Here is a 17535-nt window from a genome sequence, read left to right on the forward strand (position 1 = left end):
TCTCATGTTTTTTAGCCAATCTCGTGGCTGCTGGGCCCCGCCTGCTGCCGTTGGGAGGCTTGGGGCTGGCAGTGTGGAGCTGGGCAGCCAGGGCATCCCTGACAGCGCTGCGGGGTCCCAGACTCTGCCTGTTGCCTGGACGGGGAGCCCAGCCACAGCACCGCCTGCGTAGGGCCACGGAATAGAACACGGGAAATTTATTAGCCAATCACGTTTCTTTCTCCTTATTCCAGCCTAGCCACGCCCTCTGGCCCCTCACCCGCTCACGGCTCCGGGGCACAGCTCTGTCCGGAACCAGTGTTCAGGGGACACGGCTCTAGCGGGCACAAACGCCCGCTGCACCCGGAAGTAGCCTCGCCGCCGCCGCCACCAGTGGAGCGCAAGGAAACGTTCGGCGCAGGTACGTCCAGTAACGTCCTCTCCGCCTCGCCGCTCCCTAGCGGAGGCAGAGGAGGCGGTGCTGAGACGCTACAGGGGCTGGAATGTGACCTGCCGATTTGCTCCTCATGAGCGAGTTGGGAGGGTGTGGGCGTGGTTCCGCTGAGCCTGCGACTGCCACTGTAGCGTTGGGGAGTCGGGCGGAGGTGAGTGAGCGCGCATGCGCCATGCCCCGCTTGCTGAGCACGAACAAGAGTCAGTGACAGACTGCGTAGGGCCGGGTCCTGCGGCTCCGGGCCGTGGTATGTCCCTCCCCACAAGGGTTGGCAAGGCCCATGATCTCCCCTCGCCCGCCGTACCTGTGGCCTCCAGCGCACTGCGAGGATAGGGGAGGTTGGCCAGGTGCTGTAACAGGCTTAGGCCCAGCTTGGGGCAGATGGCGGAGTCCTGAGCTTGATTTCTCAAGCCTGCCCTCAGAAATCACCGACTCCCCATGCTGGAGTAGTTGTGGGGGCTGCACCGGTGCTGCTTATCCTGTGCCTATAAGCCTGAGGCCTTGTCTACACTATAGCTTCAGTCAACATAACTTATGTCACTCTGGGGTGTAAATCCCTCCCTTTCCCAGTCACGTAATTTACATCGACTTACTGCAGTGTCGACACTGCGCTATGTCAGCGGGAGATGCTTTCCCCTCAACGTAGCTTCTGCCTCTCCTTGAGGTGGACTAATTACCTCGACGAGAGAGCTCTCACCCATTTTTTCATGTTCTCTGTGTATATATATATATATATATCTTCCTACTGTATTTTCCAATGCATGCATCCGATGAAGTGGATTTTAGCCCACGAAAGCTTATGCTCAAATAAATTTGTTAGTCTCTAAGGTGCCACAAGTACTGCTCATTCTTTTTGATAATATTGTACTGTACATAAGAACAGCCATACTGGGTCAAACCAAAGGTCCATCTATCCCAGTATCCTGTCTTCCGACAGTGGCCAATGCCAGGTGCCCCAGAGGGAATGAACAGAACAGGTGATTATCAGGTGATCCATCCCCTGTCACCCATTCGCAGCTTCTGACAAACAGAGTCTAGGGACACCATCCCTGCCCATCCTTGCTAATATCTAGGGGTGTAGGGTTTTTTGAGGGTTGGTTTTTTTGTTTGTTTGTTTTTTTGGAACCCTATTATAGTCTTGGCCTTCACGATGTCCTCTGGCAAAGAGTTCCACAGGTGACTGTGCGTTGTGTGAAAAAAATACTTCCATTTGTTTGTTTTAAACCTGCTGCTGTTTAATTTCATGTGATGACCCTTAGTTCTTGTGTTATGAGACGGTGTAAATAATACTTCTTTATTTGCTTTCTCCACACCAGTCATGATTTTATAGACCTCTATCATATCCCCCGTTAGTCGACACTTTTCCAAGCTGAAAAGTCCTAGTCTTATTAATCTCTCCTCATATGGCTGCCGTTCCATACTCTTAATCATTTTTGTTGCCCTTTTCTGAACCTTTTCCAATATCCAGTATATCTTTTTTGAGATGGGATGACCAGATCTATGCTCAGTATTCAAGATGTGGGCGTACCATGGATTTATATAGAGGCAATATGATATTTTCTGTCTTAGTATCTATCCCTTTATGAATGATTCCCAACATTCTGTTCCCTTTTTTGACTTCGGCTGCACATTGTGTGGATGTTTTCAGAGAATTACCCACAGTGATTCCTAAGATATTTCTTGAGTGGTAACAACTAATTTAGACCCCATCATTTTATATGTATAGTTGGAATTATGTTTTCCAATGTGCATTACTTTGCATTTATCAACTGTAGACCAGTATGCTAAAGATACTAGGGTGCAGGCATTAATGCTTGCATTTAGATATAATACTTGCAAATCTGCATCTCAGAAGAAGTTGTTCATCTTAGGAATTTGAAGACAAGAAAAACTTTCACCTTTTCTGTTGGTTAGAAGAAACCAATAACTTCTGTAAAACATTTCCCAATCACATAAGTTCTCCTTAACATTTAAAGAATAAGGATTTTAGAGAGTTTATAAAAGAAATCAGTTTAAATAAGAATATTTTTAGAATTTTTTGTGTGGGTTTAAAATTAAGGGGCTTCCCACCCCCACCTCACCCCCGAGAGGTGGGATGAAGAGACCCACTTGTATTACTTAGTTTACAGCTCTGATAATACATTCCAAGCACCACCTCCCTTTGGAGTATCCTGACTAAAGCCTTCACTCTTTGACACAAACAGGTCTCTTTCTAAAACATAAATATCATACAATGTTTGTTTTCTTGAGATAAAAATCATGTCTATACCAAACTGGTATCTTCTACAGGGTGGAAGTCCCCTGTTCTTTGACAATCCCCTTGTAGGTTGTTCGCCCTTTTGAACAAATGACTCATAGATTTATAACCTACCATTTGTAGTACACTTACATTTTGAAGTTAAACACTTCTAATAAATATTCTATACAAGGCACAACTCAGTAACTAACACATTTATACTATAATTTGAAAGATGTCTATATAAGAAAATATGGAATGTTAAAACTAACTAGATGCTATAAAGATGCATTCCAGAGTCTGTGTAAATATACTTGAAAGTAATAAATATGGCTTTATGGCTAAGGAGGTATCCTCCTCTGACACTTCTGGTGCTTGTCCTTGGTTGACAGAGAGCAGAGATTTCCTAGGAATTTCCTTAATTAGCATGAACATTTCAACCAAAACCATAAGCATATGAATTATCCTATTCCATAAACATATGATGTTTATAAGTATCTACTAAAATTCAGTAAAAGCATAGGCATGCTTATAATAACCTTTAATAATAATAATTTTAATAACTCTTTTTGCATCTGTATTTGCATCATGTAATTCAGTCTTTTTGAGTGGATTCTCCTGACCAAAGACATGTCAATACCTACTGATCTTGTATGGGTTTTGCTGTACATTTTTTTTTTTTTTATGTTTACACTAAGTGGTTCTATTGAAAATGTAATGTTTGGACATAAGCTTTCCAAGCTGGTGTTTGAGGTCATCTTATTCATTCAGTTTTGTGACACTCTCCAGTAACTGAGTTGATTCTGTCAGTATTTCAGAACTATTGAACTATAGTCTGTCAGAACTGTAGTCTCTGCTGGTCCAGGTTTTTGGTAGTGTAGTATCTAATATTTAATAGTAAAACTAATCTCTGATGTTACCCATGATTGCCACTTACTTGGGTGGCTATTACTGTACAGTTGTAAGCCCATATCCTGTAAACTTTTACTTTACAGGCATGACTGTCTTTGTGCTGGTCTGTTTGCAGGGGTAGGGCCATAGAGGTCAAAATGGTGACTTGAAATAGTACCAAAACTTCTTTTGTGTCTTCAATTACAGTTGAACCTCAGAGTTACGTACCCTCAGGAATGGAGGTTGTTCGTGATGCTGAACAAAATGTTATGGTTGTTTTCAAAAGTTTACAACAGAACATTAACTTAATACAGCTTTGAAACTTTTCTATGCAGGAGGAAAATGCTGCTTTTAACCACCTTAATTTAAATGAAACAAGCACAGAAACAGTTTCCTTAGCTTGTCAAATCTTTTTTTAAACTTTCCCTTTATTTTTTTTAGTTGTTTACATTTAACACAGTACTGTACTGTATTTGCCTTTGTGTGTGTGTGTGTCTGCTGATGCCTGATTGCATACTTCCAGTTTCAAATGAGGTGTATGGTTGACCGCTCAGTTTGTAGCTCTGAGGTTCTACTGTATTTTAGATATCCAGAATTGTCATCTCTTCTGTGTTCTATATCTCTGTTTTATCTTAAAAAAGTCTGATCAAGAATTGAGATTACATTTCTGACAGAATGAGTCGACTCCAGCTGCTATGGAGGAAACAATAGAATACAAACAAAATACCTTTTTAATTGCAAAAATATTAATTTTATTTAAAAAATCCTATTAACAAACAACACATTTATTGTTGACTTGTATTTTGTTAACAGGTTTTGAAGCTTTTCAGAGCATTGCACAGAACACGGCAACAGGTTTTTAAAAATGATGCCAGAGCCCTAGAAGGTAAGAATTTTTGTCTTCCTAGTGGATCCTCTGCATCTCTACAAAAGCTCTAAGGACCCTCCTCCCTTCTGCATGCCCCTGTCATGAAGGTCTCTTAGAGCAGTGGTTCTCAAAGCCGGTCCGCCGCTTGTTCAGGGAAAGCCCCTGGCGGGCCAGACTGGTTTGTTTACCTGCTGCATCCGCAGGTTCGGCCGATCGCGGCTTCCACTGGCTGCGGTTCACTGCTCCAGGACAATGGGGGCTGCGGGAAGGGCGTCCAGCACGTCCCTTGGCCCGCGCCACTTCCCGCAGCGCCCATTGGCCTGGAATGGCGAACCACGGCCCGTGGGAGCCACGATCGGCCGAACCTGCGGCTGCGGCAGGTAAACAAACTGGTCCGGCCCGCCAGGGTCTTTCCCTGAAAAAGCGGCGGACCGGCTTTGAGAACCACTGTCTTAATGCAACTATCATCCCTCTGTCTGAGGGGACTTGAACTAGATGGAAGCTGCTGTTGTTTAATCAGCTTAAGGGGTTCAGTCAAACAGGGCAAAGCACTCTTTCTTCTTTTGTGAGTGAAGTTTGCATGTAGCCTCTGCTGGTCCAGGGAGCAAATGGATGGAACAATGAGGAGTTCTTGTGGCACCTTAGAGACTAACAAATTTATTTGGGCATAAGCTTTTGTGGGCTATAAAGCCACTTCATCAGATGCGTGGAGTGAAAAATACAGTAGGCAGGTATAAATATACAGCACATGAAAAAATGAGATTTGCCTTACCAAGTTGGGGGTTAGTGCTAACAAGGCCAATTCAATCGGGATGGATGTGGCCCATTCCCAAAAGTTGACAAGAAGGTGTGAGTATCAACAGAGGGAAAATTACTTTTGTAGTGACCCAGTCACTCCCAGTCTTTATTCAGGCCTAATTTGAAAAAACTTCAAAAACAGACTTCAGCGAGAAACTGCAGAACTAGAATTAATTTGCAGCCTTGACACCATCAAATTAAGCTTGAATAAAGACTGGGAGTGACCGGGTCACTACAAAAAGTAATTTTCCCTCTGATACTCATACCTTCCCCACAGATGGAAGAGGTCATCAATTTGAGTCACAAGTGTGATAAAACAGATCACTACCACTACTACTGTGGTGTTCGGTTACCTAAGCAAAAACAAAGAAAAAAACCTCATCCATTTAAATACTTCAGTTTGTCAGTCTTTTTGAGTTACTAGAATAAGAGGATGCATCATGATCACTTTTTTGTGAGAGCTGTGCAGAGAAACGTAATTTTGTTTCACAGAGGATTTTAATATTTTGAAATTTGGTTTTGTTCCAGTTGGGAACACAGACCAAAATATTTCCAAATTCTTCACAAGAGGGAGTGGGGCAGACTGCCCAGAGCAGTAGACCCTGGAAGCCCTGGGGTCTCCAACTTGGGGGCACTCTACTTGACAGGCTGCTACAGAACCAGAAGCCCTGAGGTTCCCAACTCCCAGGCATGCCTCACAAAACTTTATTGAGCACTCTCTGTTCTAATACTAAGAAGAAATGGTCCTGGTCCTGACTGTACCTGGTTACAGGTATTTTTAACAAGTTTGTAGTATAGTGGATGATGGTTTGTTTTTGAAGCAGATCAGTTCTCACTGTAAAGGTGTTGTTGAAAAGCCTTGGGGGAAAATTAGTGATCTTTTTCTGTTTTCTATTTCTATTTTTTGGAGAGATTTGAAGGAAAAAGGGGTGACTTAGAAAGGCATCTCTCCTATACTAAGTGTAAGCACTGGCATAGAAGAAGGTGCCAAGTGGAAAGAGAGAGAAGACTACAAAAGCAATGGTTGGGATGGAAAGAGCCAGGGAGCAGAAGGGAATGACAGAGGGGAAGAGCCAGTGGTGTAATTATACAGGGCTTTGAAAGTGAGTTTTAGAAGCCATACCTTAAGGGCTGATCTACACAGCTTTTTGTACTGCTATAACTATATGAGTTTAAAAAGTGATATAGCTCCCTAGCATGGACATGGACAGATATTAATCTCCTTATATGAGCGTAGTTTAAGCTTGCTTGGTCTTGTGCAGTGTTCTAAAAAGCTTAAGCTATACCAGTCACACTCGGGGTCATGCTTTACCTTTACTACTTAGAAGATTTTTTAGTAACCCAGAATAGTTATATTAGCACAGTAACTGTGTGTAGACCAGCCCTATGTGGAAGAAAAGTAAGAGAGATTGAAGGTACATGGGAGATTAGCATGGTTAGAACAGTGTAAGAAAGGAACAAACTTCTTAACAGCAGCCTTTTGGAGAGAGTGGAAGGTGGCAAGATGAGCTGTATGCAGCCAAGCAAGGAGGAGATTTTTTTATAGTTCCCTTAATACGTTTTTTTAAAATGTGTTAAGGAAAAAGGTCAGCATTATAATCAGCCTCCTTCCCTTGCATATGTTGTTTCAGAGAATTGTTCAAATATGAAGCATCCTCCGTCTAAAATTAGTGGGCTAAGAATGTCATCCCGTCATTGAGCAAATTGAGTGGTTGTGCATCCTGTAGTGCTTCAAAATGCTTTTCAGTTATATTGAGCTAAAGAAATATCAGTCCCAGTAGCTCAGTAGTTCATCTCTTCAGAAAGTAATTGTTTTCATTTGTTCACTGGAGTGTATATTTTATTAATAAGCAGAGAAACAATGTCAGTTTGTAATAGTCTCATTTCATCTCATGATTTTCATAGATTATTTCCCAGCACAGAGATGAGAGGGACACATCACTTACTGTTAGGGAGTTGACGGTCTATTTTAAACAAAATACCGTGGGCTCTGATTTCAGTCTCTTATAAGTCCTGTCAAAGGCAAATAAATTTGTTTAGTGCATAGCAGTCCACTGGGCAACCAAAATGCAACTTTTCATACTCTGCAAATAAATTATTAGTTAACTGTTAAAGAACTTCATAAAGCTTGGAAGGCCAATTTTGTCCCTTTTTTGTACTTTTATTTGTAAATTTTTTGTACATTTGTTTTTTCCCTTAAAACAAATGGTTGAATATTTTTCTGTTAATGGCAGCAATCTGTCACTCACATGAGCAGGTCTGGAATAGAGGAACAAGGCAGGGAGGGAAATAATGATTAAAGAGTATTTGCCTCAAATTGTTGTGATTTTCCCCTTCACCCATCTCAGAGAAGTAAGGGGGAATCTCTCCCTTATCCATGCTGCCCCTTACCCACATCTTCCCAAAGATTAAATTACATCTCTGGCTAGAATCAAGCCAGTAAATAATTTTGTAAACTGTAATATTATGAAAAAATGTTAAGTAGAACAGAACCATGGTTTTAAAATTGTAGTCTTGTTGATTTTCTAAAACAGTGAATCTCAGCCTAATCTGAGCGTGTCCTAGGCTACCAAACACCCAACTTGTTCATCTTTGTGACGGTTGTTCTTAAAATGAGTAACACAACTCCATCATACAGTGAACATGCATATTTGAACTGAGCAGATACAAATACTAGTGATATATAGTAGTATTTTGAGCTTCTTTTTTTAAAAAACATATCATATTACAACACATTTCTGGTGTGATTGGTGTGGGAATAAAACATGCTATCACTCAAGTTCCACAGAGATCTTGAAGTACAAGGCTGTGGTCTGAGTGAAACATGAAGAGGATAGGTAGTAAAAGGACCATGGCTGTAGAGCAGCACCAACAAACAAGGGGCAAATTTGTCTACTGAAGATGGGTTTTAGCTGCTAAGGAATGTGGGTTTTGAGCCAATGACAAAGAACTGATAATAAAGTGAGGAAATTTAAAAAAAAAAACAACCGAAACAACTTTATTTTACTTGCCCCCTTTAGCTGCAAGACAAAAGATAAATGAAGAATTCAGAAACCATCAAGATGAGACCTCTTCTGAAAGAATAGCAGAGGTACTTTCATTGTGATGCTGTTCTCCATTTTATACTATTAAGTCTAATAATACTTTACATTCACATAGCAGCATCTTTTATCAAAGGGTCTCAGAATACTTTGCAAACACTAATTGAGCGGCGCAACCAGAACTTTGTGAATTTCAGAATGTTAATTTCATGAAACTTTGTGTACAAACTTATTTTCTATTTTGAGTCCTGCTTTCACCCTCAGTTTATGTAAAAATTACAGATGTCACTTTTCACATTAAAAACTGCAAGAAAAACAGTTTTCCATGTTTACAATTCAAAGCCATTTTTGTTCTGCCTATTTTCAAGTTCATAACAAAATTAGAATTGTTTTTCCAAATTGTCCATTTAATGCAAATATTTTGCTTGTTTCTCCTTATGCAATCAAGCTAAGTATTAGACTGGTTATCAGAGTAGATGATCATTGTGGGCCCTCTGGCCTTAAAATCTATGAATGACTCGCTTATACTCACTCTACAGATGGGTGAAATGGGGCACAGAGGTTAAGTGACTTGCCCAGTGTCACACAGTGTGGCTACATCTATGCTATGAGCTAGAGGTATGATTCCCAGCTCGTGTACATGTACTTATGCTAGTTCACATCAAAGTAGAATGAGTATGTGTATGCAAGATGGGAATCACACCCCCTAGCTCATTAGTGTAGATGTAGTCTGTTATTGGCAAAGCTGGCAATAGGGCCTAGTAGTTCTGACTCATATCATATCACAAACTCCTTTCCTCCCAAATAATGAAGTGCTTGTGATTGAGTTGTTAATACAGATGCATTAATTATCTCACCTTTCTTTATCTCTCTGGTAAATTAAGGGACTACAGTGTAGAAAATCCTTTTAGCTCACTATATAATTCAGACTCTCCCAGCTGTTTGCAAAGTCTTTTTAATTAGCAGTAAGATTGTGAATTTTCTTGGGCCTGCAATTATTAACACTGAAACAATGTGAACTGGAGGTTTTATTTTACCATACGTGCTGAAGAAGTGAATTAATTGTTGTCACTCTTCTAATTCAGCATATTTTCCAATTCATTGAATTCTCTCTTTAGAAATCCTCTTGTAGACATATGTATGCTACTCCTCCTGAGTCCACAAGGGGAGGCCTTAGAAGAAACCACATCTATATGTCAGCATATATTGTAGAAAAAAAACAAACTAAGACAATCAGTTCAGTACTTTGCATCCTAGCACCCACATATCACTGACGTTAACGCTTCTGAACATTCGTTCAGGACTCTCTGTAACGTGTCTGATTGTTGCTCAGCAACAGCAACAATATTTCTGTGCGTGTGTCCTAGGCATCAAGTTCTGTCTTCTATTCTATTTTTTAATTTAATGATATGACACTGTTTTAACTGATGTACAGATAAGATGCCAGGTAAAATTTCCAAAGCTACATTTGTATGGAGTGGTGATCTACAAAGTGCACATGTTTAATATTGACTCTTCTTTTGATGCTAGTTAATTGGCCTATTCATTGAGTGAAACATCAGTGGATAAAATTCTTGGTCTCCAGCAAGGCCATGATGGTATCCATGGTGGGGGAAAAAAAACACAACCTGTCACGTTTAATAATTTATTGTGCATTTATATGCTGAAGTGCCGTTAATGCAGAAGAATTGGACCAAAGAGTGCTTTACAGACACAATCAAAACTGTTCGGCCCCAAGTACCTCTGTACTTCTGAAAATCAGGCCTCCTATTCAGGTATCCATGTATAGACCTCAGTGCCTAACTTCAGGCATCCATTTTTCAAAATCTTGACCATATTTATTTGTTGTTTCATCCACTGCCAGAGTAGATTATAGCACGTTTTCCAGCCCATGATATTAAACAGCTTTTTAGGACAAGAAGTGAAGAATAACTACCTGAGAAATTTTGCAATGTAAGAAACTCTGTTCCCCCTAGGCTTCTCACTTGTGCAGCTGTATACATTGCAGGAAGGTGCTGCATACAGATAAGTACTAGCCAATTAACAAGTACTGTCTTTGGCAAGGGGCATGCACATGGAGACCTCTGTCATGCTTCCTCTCCGATAGGAAAAGGATTACAGTGTTGTAACCACACACTCCTAATACTGCTGATCTCTAGGGAGAGGGGGACTGCCCCTTCCCCCAGCCACTCCTGCTGCTTTTGGTCTCCTTCCTGTGGCACCACTGACTCCTCTTCTCAGATTGGGGAGGAAAAGAAGGGAGAGAAGTCCAAAACGTACCAGAACTGTAAAGAACCTGACTGCCTGATGACAATTCTTGCAAGATGTTCCTCCTGGAGTTCAGGATAATTGGACACAAATTAAAATATAATTACTCTGGTAATCCACCTACCTAAATATCCTCCTACAGTTTCAATTAAATACAGTATTTTCTATTGCTGTGTGTGTTATCAAACAATAGACTTTTTCCATCCCAGGCAACTGTACACCAGAGTGACTTATGTATCGATTCATAAGCACTTTGGGATCCTCCAGGATAAAAAGCACTATGTAAATACAAGATGCCCTATTATTCAGACGATAAATGAAATGTCGTCAGTATTTTTATATACTTACCAAACATGGCAAATGTCTACAAGAGTAATTTTGCACTGTTTTAATTGCTCCGTTTTTTCTTTACCAGCTTATGAAAATAGGTTCAGATGTTGAAGTTCTACTCAGAACATCTGTTATACAGGGACTTCACACAGGTTCTGACAGTCTGAGTAAGTAGAGCTGCCCAGCATCTCCTTTTTTTTTCTTTTTTAATGGTATTTAGAACTGTGCTGAACGTCAGTGACAAAACCTGAAACTGAGGGTGTGTGTTTCCTTTTGTTTTCATGTTGTATATTATTTATCCCAAACTTGGGCCAGGATCATTTAGATTTGAGAGGCTAGGCTGAATTATGGTGTCTGGTGGAAGATTTGTGATGCTTGCTTGATTGGTTTTGACCCAGCGCCAGTCAAAACTTTGCAGTATTGGGTTAATTCAAATCTGAAATTGTCAAACTCAAAAAGTGAACCAGTATAAACCCCAAAAAAGTCTTGTACAGGCCCTCAAGTTTCCCATAGTCCTACATGTGATTGGTGTTCCCTCTAAGCATGCGTGTTCATGGCTTTCAGGCATCCCAGAGAGCTCAGTCTGTGACACACTTCAGGAGAGCCTTCACCCTCTTCCTTCTTTCATCTCCTGTTGCGGGGAAGCCTGTTCCTGCTGTCATTATCACCATAAAAATTGCCCATTTCCCCCCTCTTTCTGCATCTGCTGGGGAAATGGGCACTGTTGTAGGCACCTGCTCTTGCTTTGTGTTGCCACCACTGTGGGGAAAATAGATACAGTCTGAAGCAGCTCCTCTCCATCTCCTACATTTGGGGAAATTAAATTCTATCCCAGATGGGCCATCCCTCTGCTAAGGTGAGAGAATGAAGAAAAGGAAATAATGTATGAGGACTGAGTGTGGGTCAATGAGGAGTGAACCAGGATGAGAGGGAGAAGGAATGGGATTGGTAGAGGCTGGCCTTAAGCTCTAGGAGTCATTTATCTCCCATGTAGGAAAACTAAATTAGAGTCAACATCATGAAGTTCTGTATCCTGAAACTTTAATTGATATGAGTGCCTTTTATGTATTTAACTTTCTTTGTCTATTTTCAATAAAACTTAAACCCATGCATTGTGGATCAGTTTCACATCTCTATGTATGTCAGAAGTGTGTTCTAGATCTGACTCAGGTTACAGGGAAAGTCTAAGTGCTCCCTGTATCATTTTTATGTCTCTTCTTTTGTGTAATAAACAGTGACAAACTCATTTAAGCAAGGTGTCGTCCTTTCTGTCAACTTCCTTAATGCCTAATGGTACATAAAACCTTAAGGATGTCTCTTTGGAATTTCTAACTTGTTAGTGTTTCCTCTCTGTCAGTCTTGAATGAGTTCAAGCTTTGCCTCTTACTCTGTGTTTTACAGCATGTAGCATGATGGGGCCTCTAAGCACCACCTTAATGAAAATTTTTACTTTTTCTTCATAGTTGTTTAACTGGCCAGCTGAAGTCAGCCTGAGTATTAAAAAAAAAAAAAGTGTGAAAATTATGCATTAAGTGTATGATTTGGACTGTATGTCAGATTGAGAAGGCTTTGGATCCCTGTACCCAAATACGAAGTTGTGGTCTATGGTTTGAAATCCCCTTTTTGCAAGAACAATAAAGAAATTGGGCATGTCTATCTCTTTATTCTTCTGCTGTTTATTTCTAGGTTCTCCTAAGTAAAAGAATGGAATTGTTATAAAGGAGATGGATCAAAGGGGTCATTCTAGAAGTTCAGAATGTAATGAATAGTAATAAAGATAAATAGGGTACTCCTATTTACATGTTCACATTATAAAGGAAAAAGGAGACATTCCAGGATGTTAGAAAGACAGTAATTTAAAACTGATAAAAGGAAAGGCATCTCTGTTTTACGCAATACATCATTAAGTTGTGGCACTTACTGACACAAAATACCTTTGAGGCCAAGAGCTTGGAGTTCAAAAAAGAAAGTAGATGTTCAGCTGCATAATGAAAGAATTAATGGTTACATTAGATGGGATAAAAGCAAAGCGTTTTTTAGAAAGCGTACACAAACCCTTATGCTTCATGGTAATAGGCCAATTACTAAGTGCCAGAGGCTAAGAAGAGTCTTTCTCTGTGAACAGGGTATTCCATAACTATCCAGTAGTTGGTTTGTTGCACCTTTCTCGGAAGCGTCTGGTACTGATCACTATCATCCAGCATGCTGAACTAGATGGACCTACAGTTCTATGGCATTGACTACATTCCTGATCTCATCGGTTGTTCTTGGAATACCATTAAAGAGTTTATGAAACTGTGATCAGAATATTATGCTGTCGTGCAGAGAGGGATATTAAGATGCACTTCATTGGGAAGGATTACATTTTCATAGAAACTAATGTCCTATATTGTTCTCTAAAAATATCCTAGATGTACTCTTCTTTTATTTCTGCCAGCACTGGACAGTCATGTCTGAAAAAAATTTTAAAAATGCTAACGAAAAGAGATTTGCAGCTAAGAGCTTGTGTTAGTCACATTATTCAGAATATCACCAAACAGATTTTTTGAGACATTGCTGTGCAGCCTGTCAAGTCAAATTATCCACTGTTGTACAAGAGAGTTGGCGCCAGTCAACTTATTTTTATTTTGCAGAGCAAACTGATACAAGCAGAGCTTTTCTCACCCTAATTTACCAAATATGCAATGCATCCTGATGGTTTTGACTTTGTGTTTGCTATAGTGATGGGTGAGATGTGTGCCAAACTTTATTTTTCAGTGAGAGGTTAGGAGGTTCTGTCCCCATCAGTCTTTTTTTATTTGTCCAAGTATCAGAGGGGTAGCTGGGTTAGTCTGTATCCACAAAAACAATGAGGAGTCCGGTGGCACCTTAAAGACTAACAGATTTATTTGGGCATAAGCTTTCATGGGTAAAAAACCGCACTTCTTCAGATGCATCAAATAAATCTGTTAGTCTTTAAGGTGCCAACGGACTCATCGTTGTTTTTATTTGTCCGTTCTTCCTCCTCTCTCCTGTTTGATACTTGTATTTCTCTCTCATGCACACAGTCTTGTCCCTAAAACGTAGAGGAAAAAAATACATGTGAACACTGGGGCACAAATGTTTCCTTCATAGGTAAAACACAAACAAAATATTATTCAATCCATTTAAACATGTGTTAAATACTGTTTTAGTACCATGGCCAGAAAATGAAAAAGAAATGCAGCTTCAAGGGAAGCAATTTCCTTGCTTTTTCTATAATATATGGAAAAACAGCATACTTTGGATGAGATGTGACTGATTACACACTTGGAATGGAATTTGGAGTGTTTTAGAAGTTTACTGTACCTTTGTTTAGTACTTGCCTGACTAGTCAAAGTACAGGATTGTGTTTGCGGCCATGGTGCCTCAGCTTGTAAGTGGTGCCAGTTGTACAAATCTGACAGCCCTCAGGTGCAGAACTCCCAAGTGGATATCCAAGGAGCCAGATGGTCAAAACTTTATTAGAGCCAAGGGCAGTTAGCACAGTGCACAGCCAAGAAAAATCCAACACACTGCTCTTTTCTCCTGCAATAAATGTCACCTGATGCTTGATTTTTCTGCTGTTCTTAAAAGAACAGGTACAGCATTGATAAATGTTACAGATTGTAAAGGAGGTATCTGTATATTTTAAAGTATGTTTTAAATACATTAGAATCAGGATTGCCAGAAACGTTATAATTTGCTATCCTGTTTTGCTAATATGTCTTCACATGAGAAATGGCTAAATGTAGCAATGATAGACAGTTAAAATATTTTCAAGGATGTTTTTAACAGCAAATTAGGTGGAGGAGGTGGAAGAGATTTCTGATGAACAGAAGGTAAAATGTTAGTACATTTTTGTTGGCTTAGGAAATTACAATAGTGCTAATTCATTGCTTGTAAAAATATTAAAGGCCGTGTATATTTTTGTAGATCGTTATGATAAAATATTATTCTTACTGATTTTGTTTGTTTGTTACAGTGCTTATACCCAGGAAAGATCTGCTACTAGACAATGTTCCTTACTGTGATACACCAACACGAAAGCTTTGAAACTTCAAGGACTAAAGTACATCTTTTTTTTTTTTTTCTTTTTTCTCAAAACAAAATTAATTTCCTGGAACAAAATCCCTGAAAACAAGTAGCTGAAATTTCTGTGTTCAGACTAAACTTAGAAAATATCGAATCCTTTTGGCAGGAAACAAAGATTAACTCAATCCACTGATTTGTACTCTGAACTGGGAAGGTGAATTTGAGAGAATCAAGATTGATGTTCTGTGTTTCAGAAGGACCCTTCTCTTCATTTGGAAGGATTACATTTCCATAGAAACTAAAGTCCCATATTGTTTTCTAAAAATATTCTAAGTGTACTCTTTTTATCTCTGCCAGCAGTGGGTATTGTCAAGTCTGAAAAAAAGACTCCAGAGAAAATGTTTAATTGTGTTTCGGAGGTTTTGCAAAGTTAAATAATAATAATAATTACAAATAGAAGTAGAGTGTTCAGTCCTGAAAATATTTATTTATAAATTCAAATATATTGACAAACTGATAAAAAATAATGGTGAAAAAACATACTATGCTGTCTAGTTATCTTTTTAAGTATAAATTGCACCACAGATCTGTTTTCTGAAATTGTCATTAGCTGTGCGATAGTGCACTGGTAGCAAATGAGGGTTCTTAAAGGCATATCTAAATAAATTATCAGCCTTCACAGATAGCACGAGTCTGTGTTTATATTTTTAATGTGCAAGGGTGACACAAGACTGTATTGGGTTTGGCTATTTGGATCACACTGGAGCAAGGAAACTTAGCCTAACAAATTGTGCTATGTTAAGTAGACCATAATGCTAAAGAACATGTTATGCCCATAGATGTTGCATGTTATGACCATAGATTGATTTACTGAGGCATTTATCAAAAATAGAGGCTGGTTACATTCAAAGTGGTGATCGGTAATAACATGGCTGTGTATGCATCTCATTGCCGGAACCAGTCATTTTAGTTTCAAAAAATATTTATTTGGAATAACCTGATATAAGTACTGTCAGTGAGGAAGATGCAACCAACCAGTATTTGATAGATACATTTTGATAGAGAGAAATGATTGGGGGGGGAAATCTAGTTAGATTATTCAAATGAATGTAGTAGCAAAACTAACTACATAAAATGTAAAATGTTCACTCTGACTCACAAAATTGCCTTATCCTGTCATTCTTCAAATTAGAAAGTAGTTATACATTAACAATCTATTTTATTCTACTTCAATCTGAAATTCTTTAATAAGCAAGGTTTCAGAGTAGCAGCCATGTTAGTCTGTATCCACAAAAAGAACAGAAGTACTTGTGGCACCTTAGAGACTAACAAATTTATTAGAGCATAAGCTTTCGTGGGCTACAACCCACTTCATCGGATGCATAGAATGAAACATATAGTAAGAAGAGATATAGATATACATACAGAGAAGATGGAAGTTGCCATACAAACTGTAATTAATTAGCCTCTTACAGTTTGTATGGCAACTTCCACCTTATCTGTGTGTGTGTGTGTGTGTGTGTGTGTATATAACTTCTTACTATATGTTCCATTCTGTGCATCTGATGAAGTGGGCTGTAGCCCACGAAAGCTTACGCTCTAATAAATTTGTTAGTCTGTAAGGTGCCACAAGTACTCCTGTTCTTTTTAATAAGCAAGTGTCAAGCAACCTGATTTCCTGACATTTATCTTATTTAAAGTAATTTTTATTCAACCTACGTCACCTTATTTCATTTTTTTAAAAAGAGCCATCTAGTTCTTGCTGTTTCACTAGCTACTATGGGCCAATTGACTTCACTTTGACTTGGAGCAGGCCCTACTGAAAGTATATATCGAAGTTTGTATATATAAAAAACATACTGATATCAACAGTAGATGGCAGTCTTCCATATATATTAAGGAAGCTGTACACAGTACAAGTGAAAATAGTTTTTGTGAGACGATATCACTCTAAACTTGTGCTTATTCTGCCACTGTGCACATGTCTGTTTGTTTAGTCCTTGATAGGCAATATATGGAATAGTATTGAATAGAAATCAACCCATACTTAAACTGATCAGTATGCTGTCAATGTGTCATTATTACTGAAGTGTGCACTCCCTTTGAAAGGAAACATACACCTTAATGGGTCCTCTAATGCAGTGAGTCCCTACACTGTTGAGTAAAGATGGTTCCAGATTGTGTCCCTCAGATCCACACCTAAAAAGGTCCCTCTGCATGGATCTCCTGCTTGCAGTGCACAAAAGTGGCAATTTCCCTTGACGCTGCAGATAGCTGTCTGTGTAGTATCTATGGCTACTGAAAGGACTGAAGGGAGGTACATTGTTTTCCCGCCATGCTTGTGAAGAATATCTGGAAAACCCTAAATGTGTATGAAATTTTCTGTGGTCCTCTTCTGTGCAGTGCACTCTCACCCCAGGAGTGAAAAGGCCAGGGGCAGCTGCCGGTAAAGGAAGATCTGGTATGTGGTTCCAGTGGAGCTGGAAGGGAAGTCAACGCTAATGAGGAGGTACAGGACCACCTCATGGGTGGCCCAAACCCTCTGTTTGTTCTTTGGTTTGGGTGGATGAATAACTTTCCCTCAGCCTTGTGGAACAGTTGTGGAAAATTCAGTGGGACAGATTAGCTGATTTTAGGG

General features: G+C 39.6%; 1 protein-coding gene across 3 annotated transcripts; it reads left to right on the forward strand.

The window, feature by feature from the left end:
• The first annotated feature begins 80 nt into the window (after positions 1–80).
• On the forward strand, positions 81–15582 carry LYRM7 (LYR motif containing 7). 3 transcript variants are annotated; one of them, XR_006290876.1, is made up of 6 exons: positions 130–584; positions 4374–4446; positions 8247–8317; positions 10951–11032; positions 12552–12642; positions 14848–15582. XR_006290876.1 is itself a non-coding variant. In XM_043546569.1 (6 exons), the coding sequence occupies exons 2-6, from the start codon at positions 507–509 to the stop codon at positions 14916–14918; spliced, it is 375 nt and encodes a 124-aa protein (XP_043402504.1). In that variant the 5' UTR covers positions 188–433; positions 465–506; the 3' UTR covers positions 14919–15582. The 3 variants fall into 3 exon arrangements, 2 of the variants coding, with proteins under 2 accessions (XP_007056850.3, XP_043402504.1); XM_043546569.1 differs by lacking the exon at positions 12552–12642 and having other exon boundaries at positions 188–433; positions 465–584; XM_007056788.4 differs by lacking the exon at positions 12552–12642 and having other exon boundaries at positions 81–584.
• Positions 15583–17535: the final 1953 nt, after the last annotated feature.

Source organism: Chelonia mydas, chromosome 5, assembly GCF_015237465.2.
Source record: "Chelonia mydas isolate rCheMyd1 chromosome 5, rCheMyd1.pri.v2, whole genome shotgun sequence".
Taxonomy (NCBI): domain Eukaryota; kingdom Metazoa; phylum Chordata; order Testudines; family Cheloniidae; genus Chelonia; species Chelonia mydas.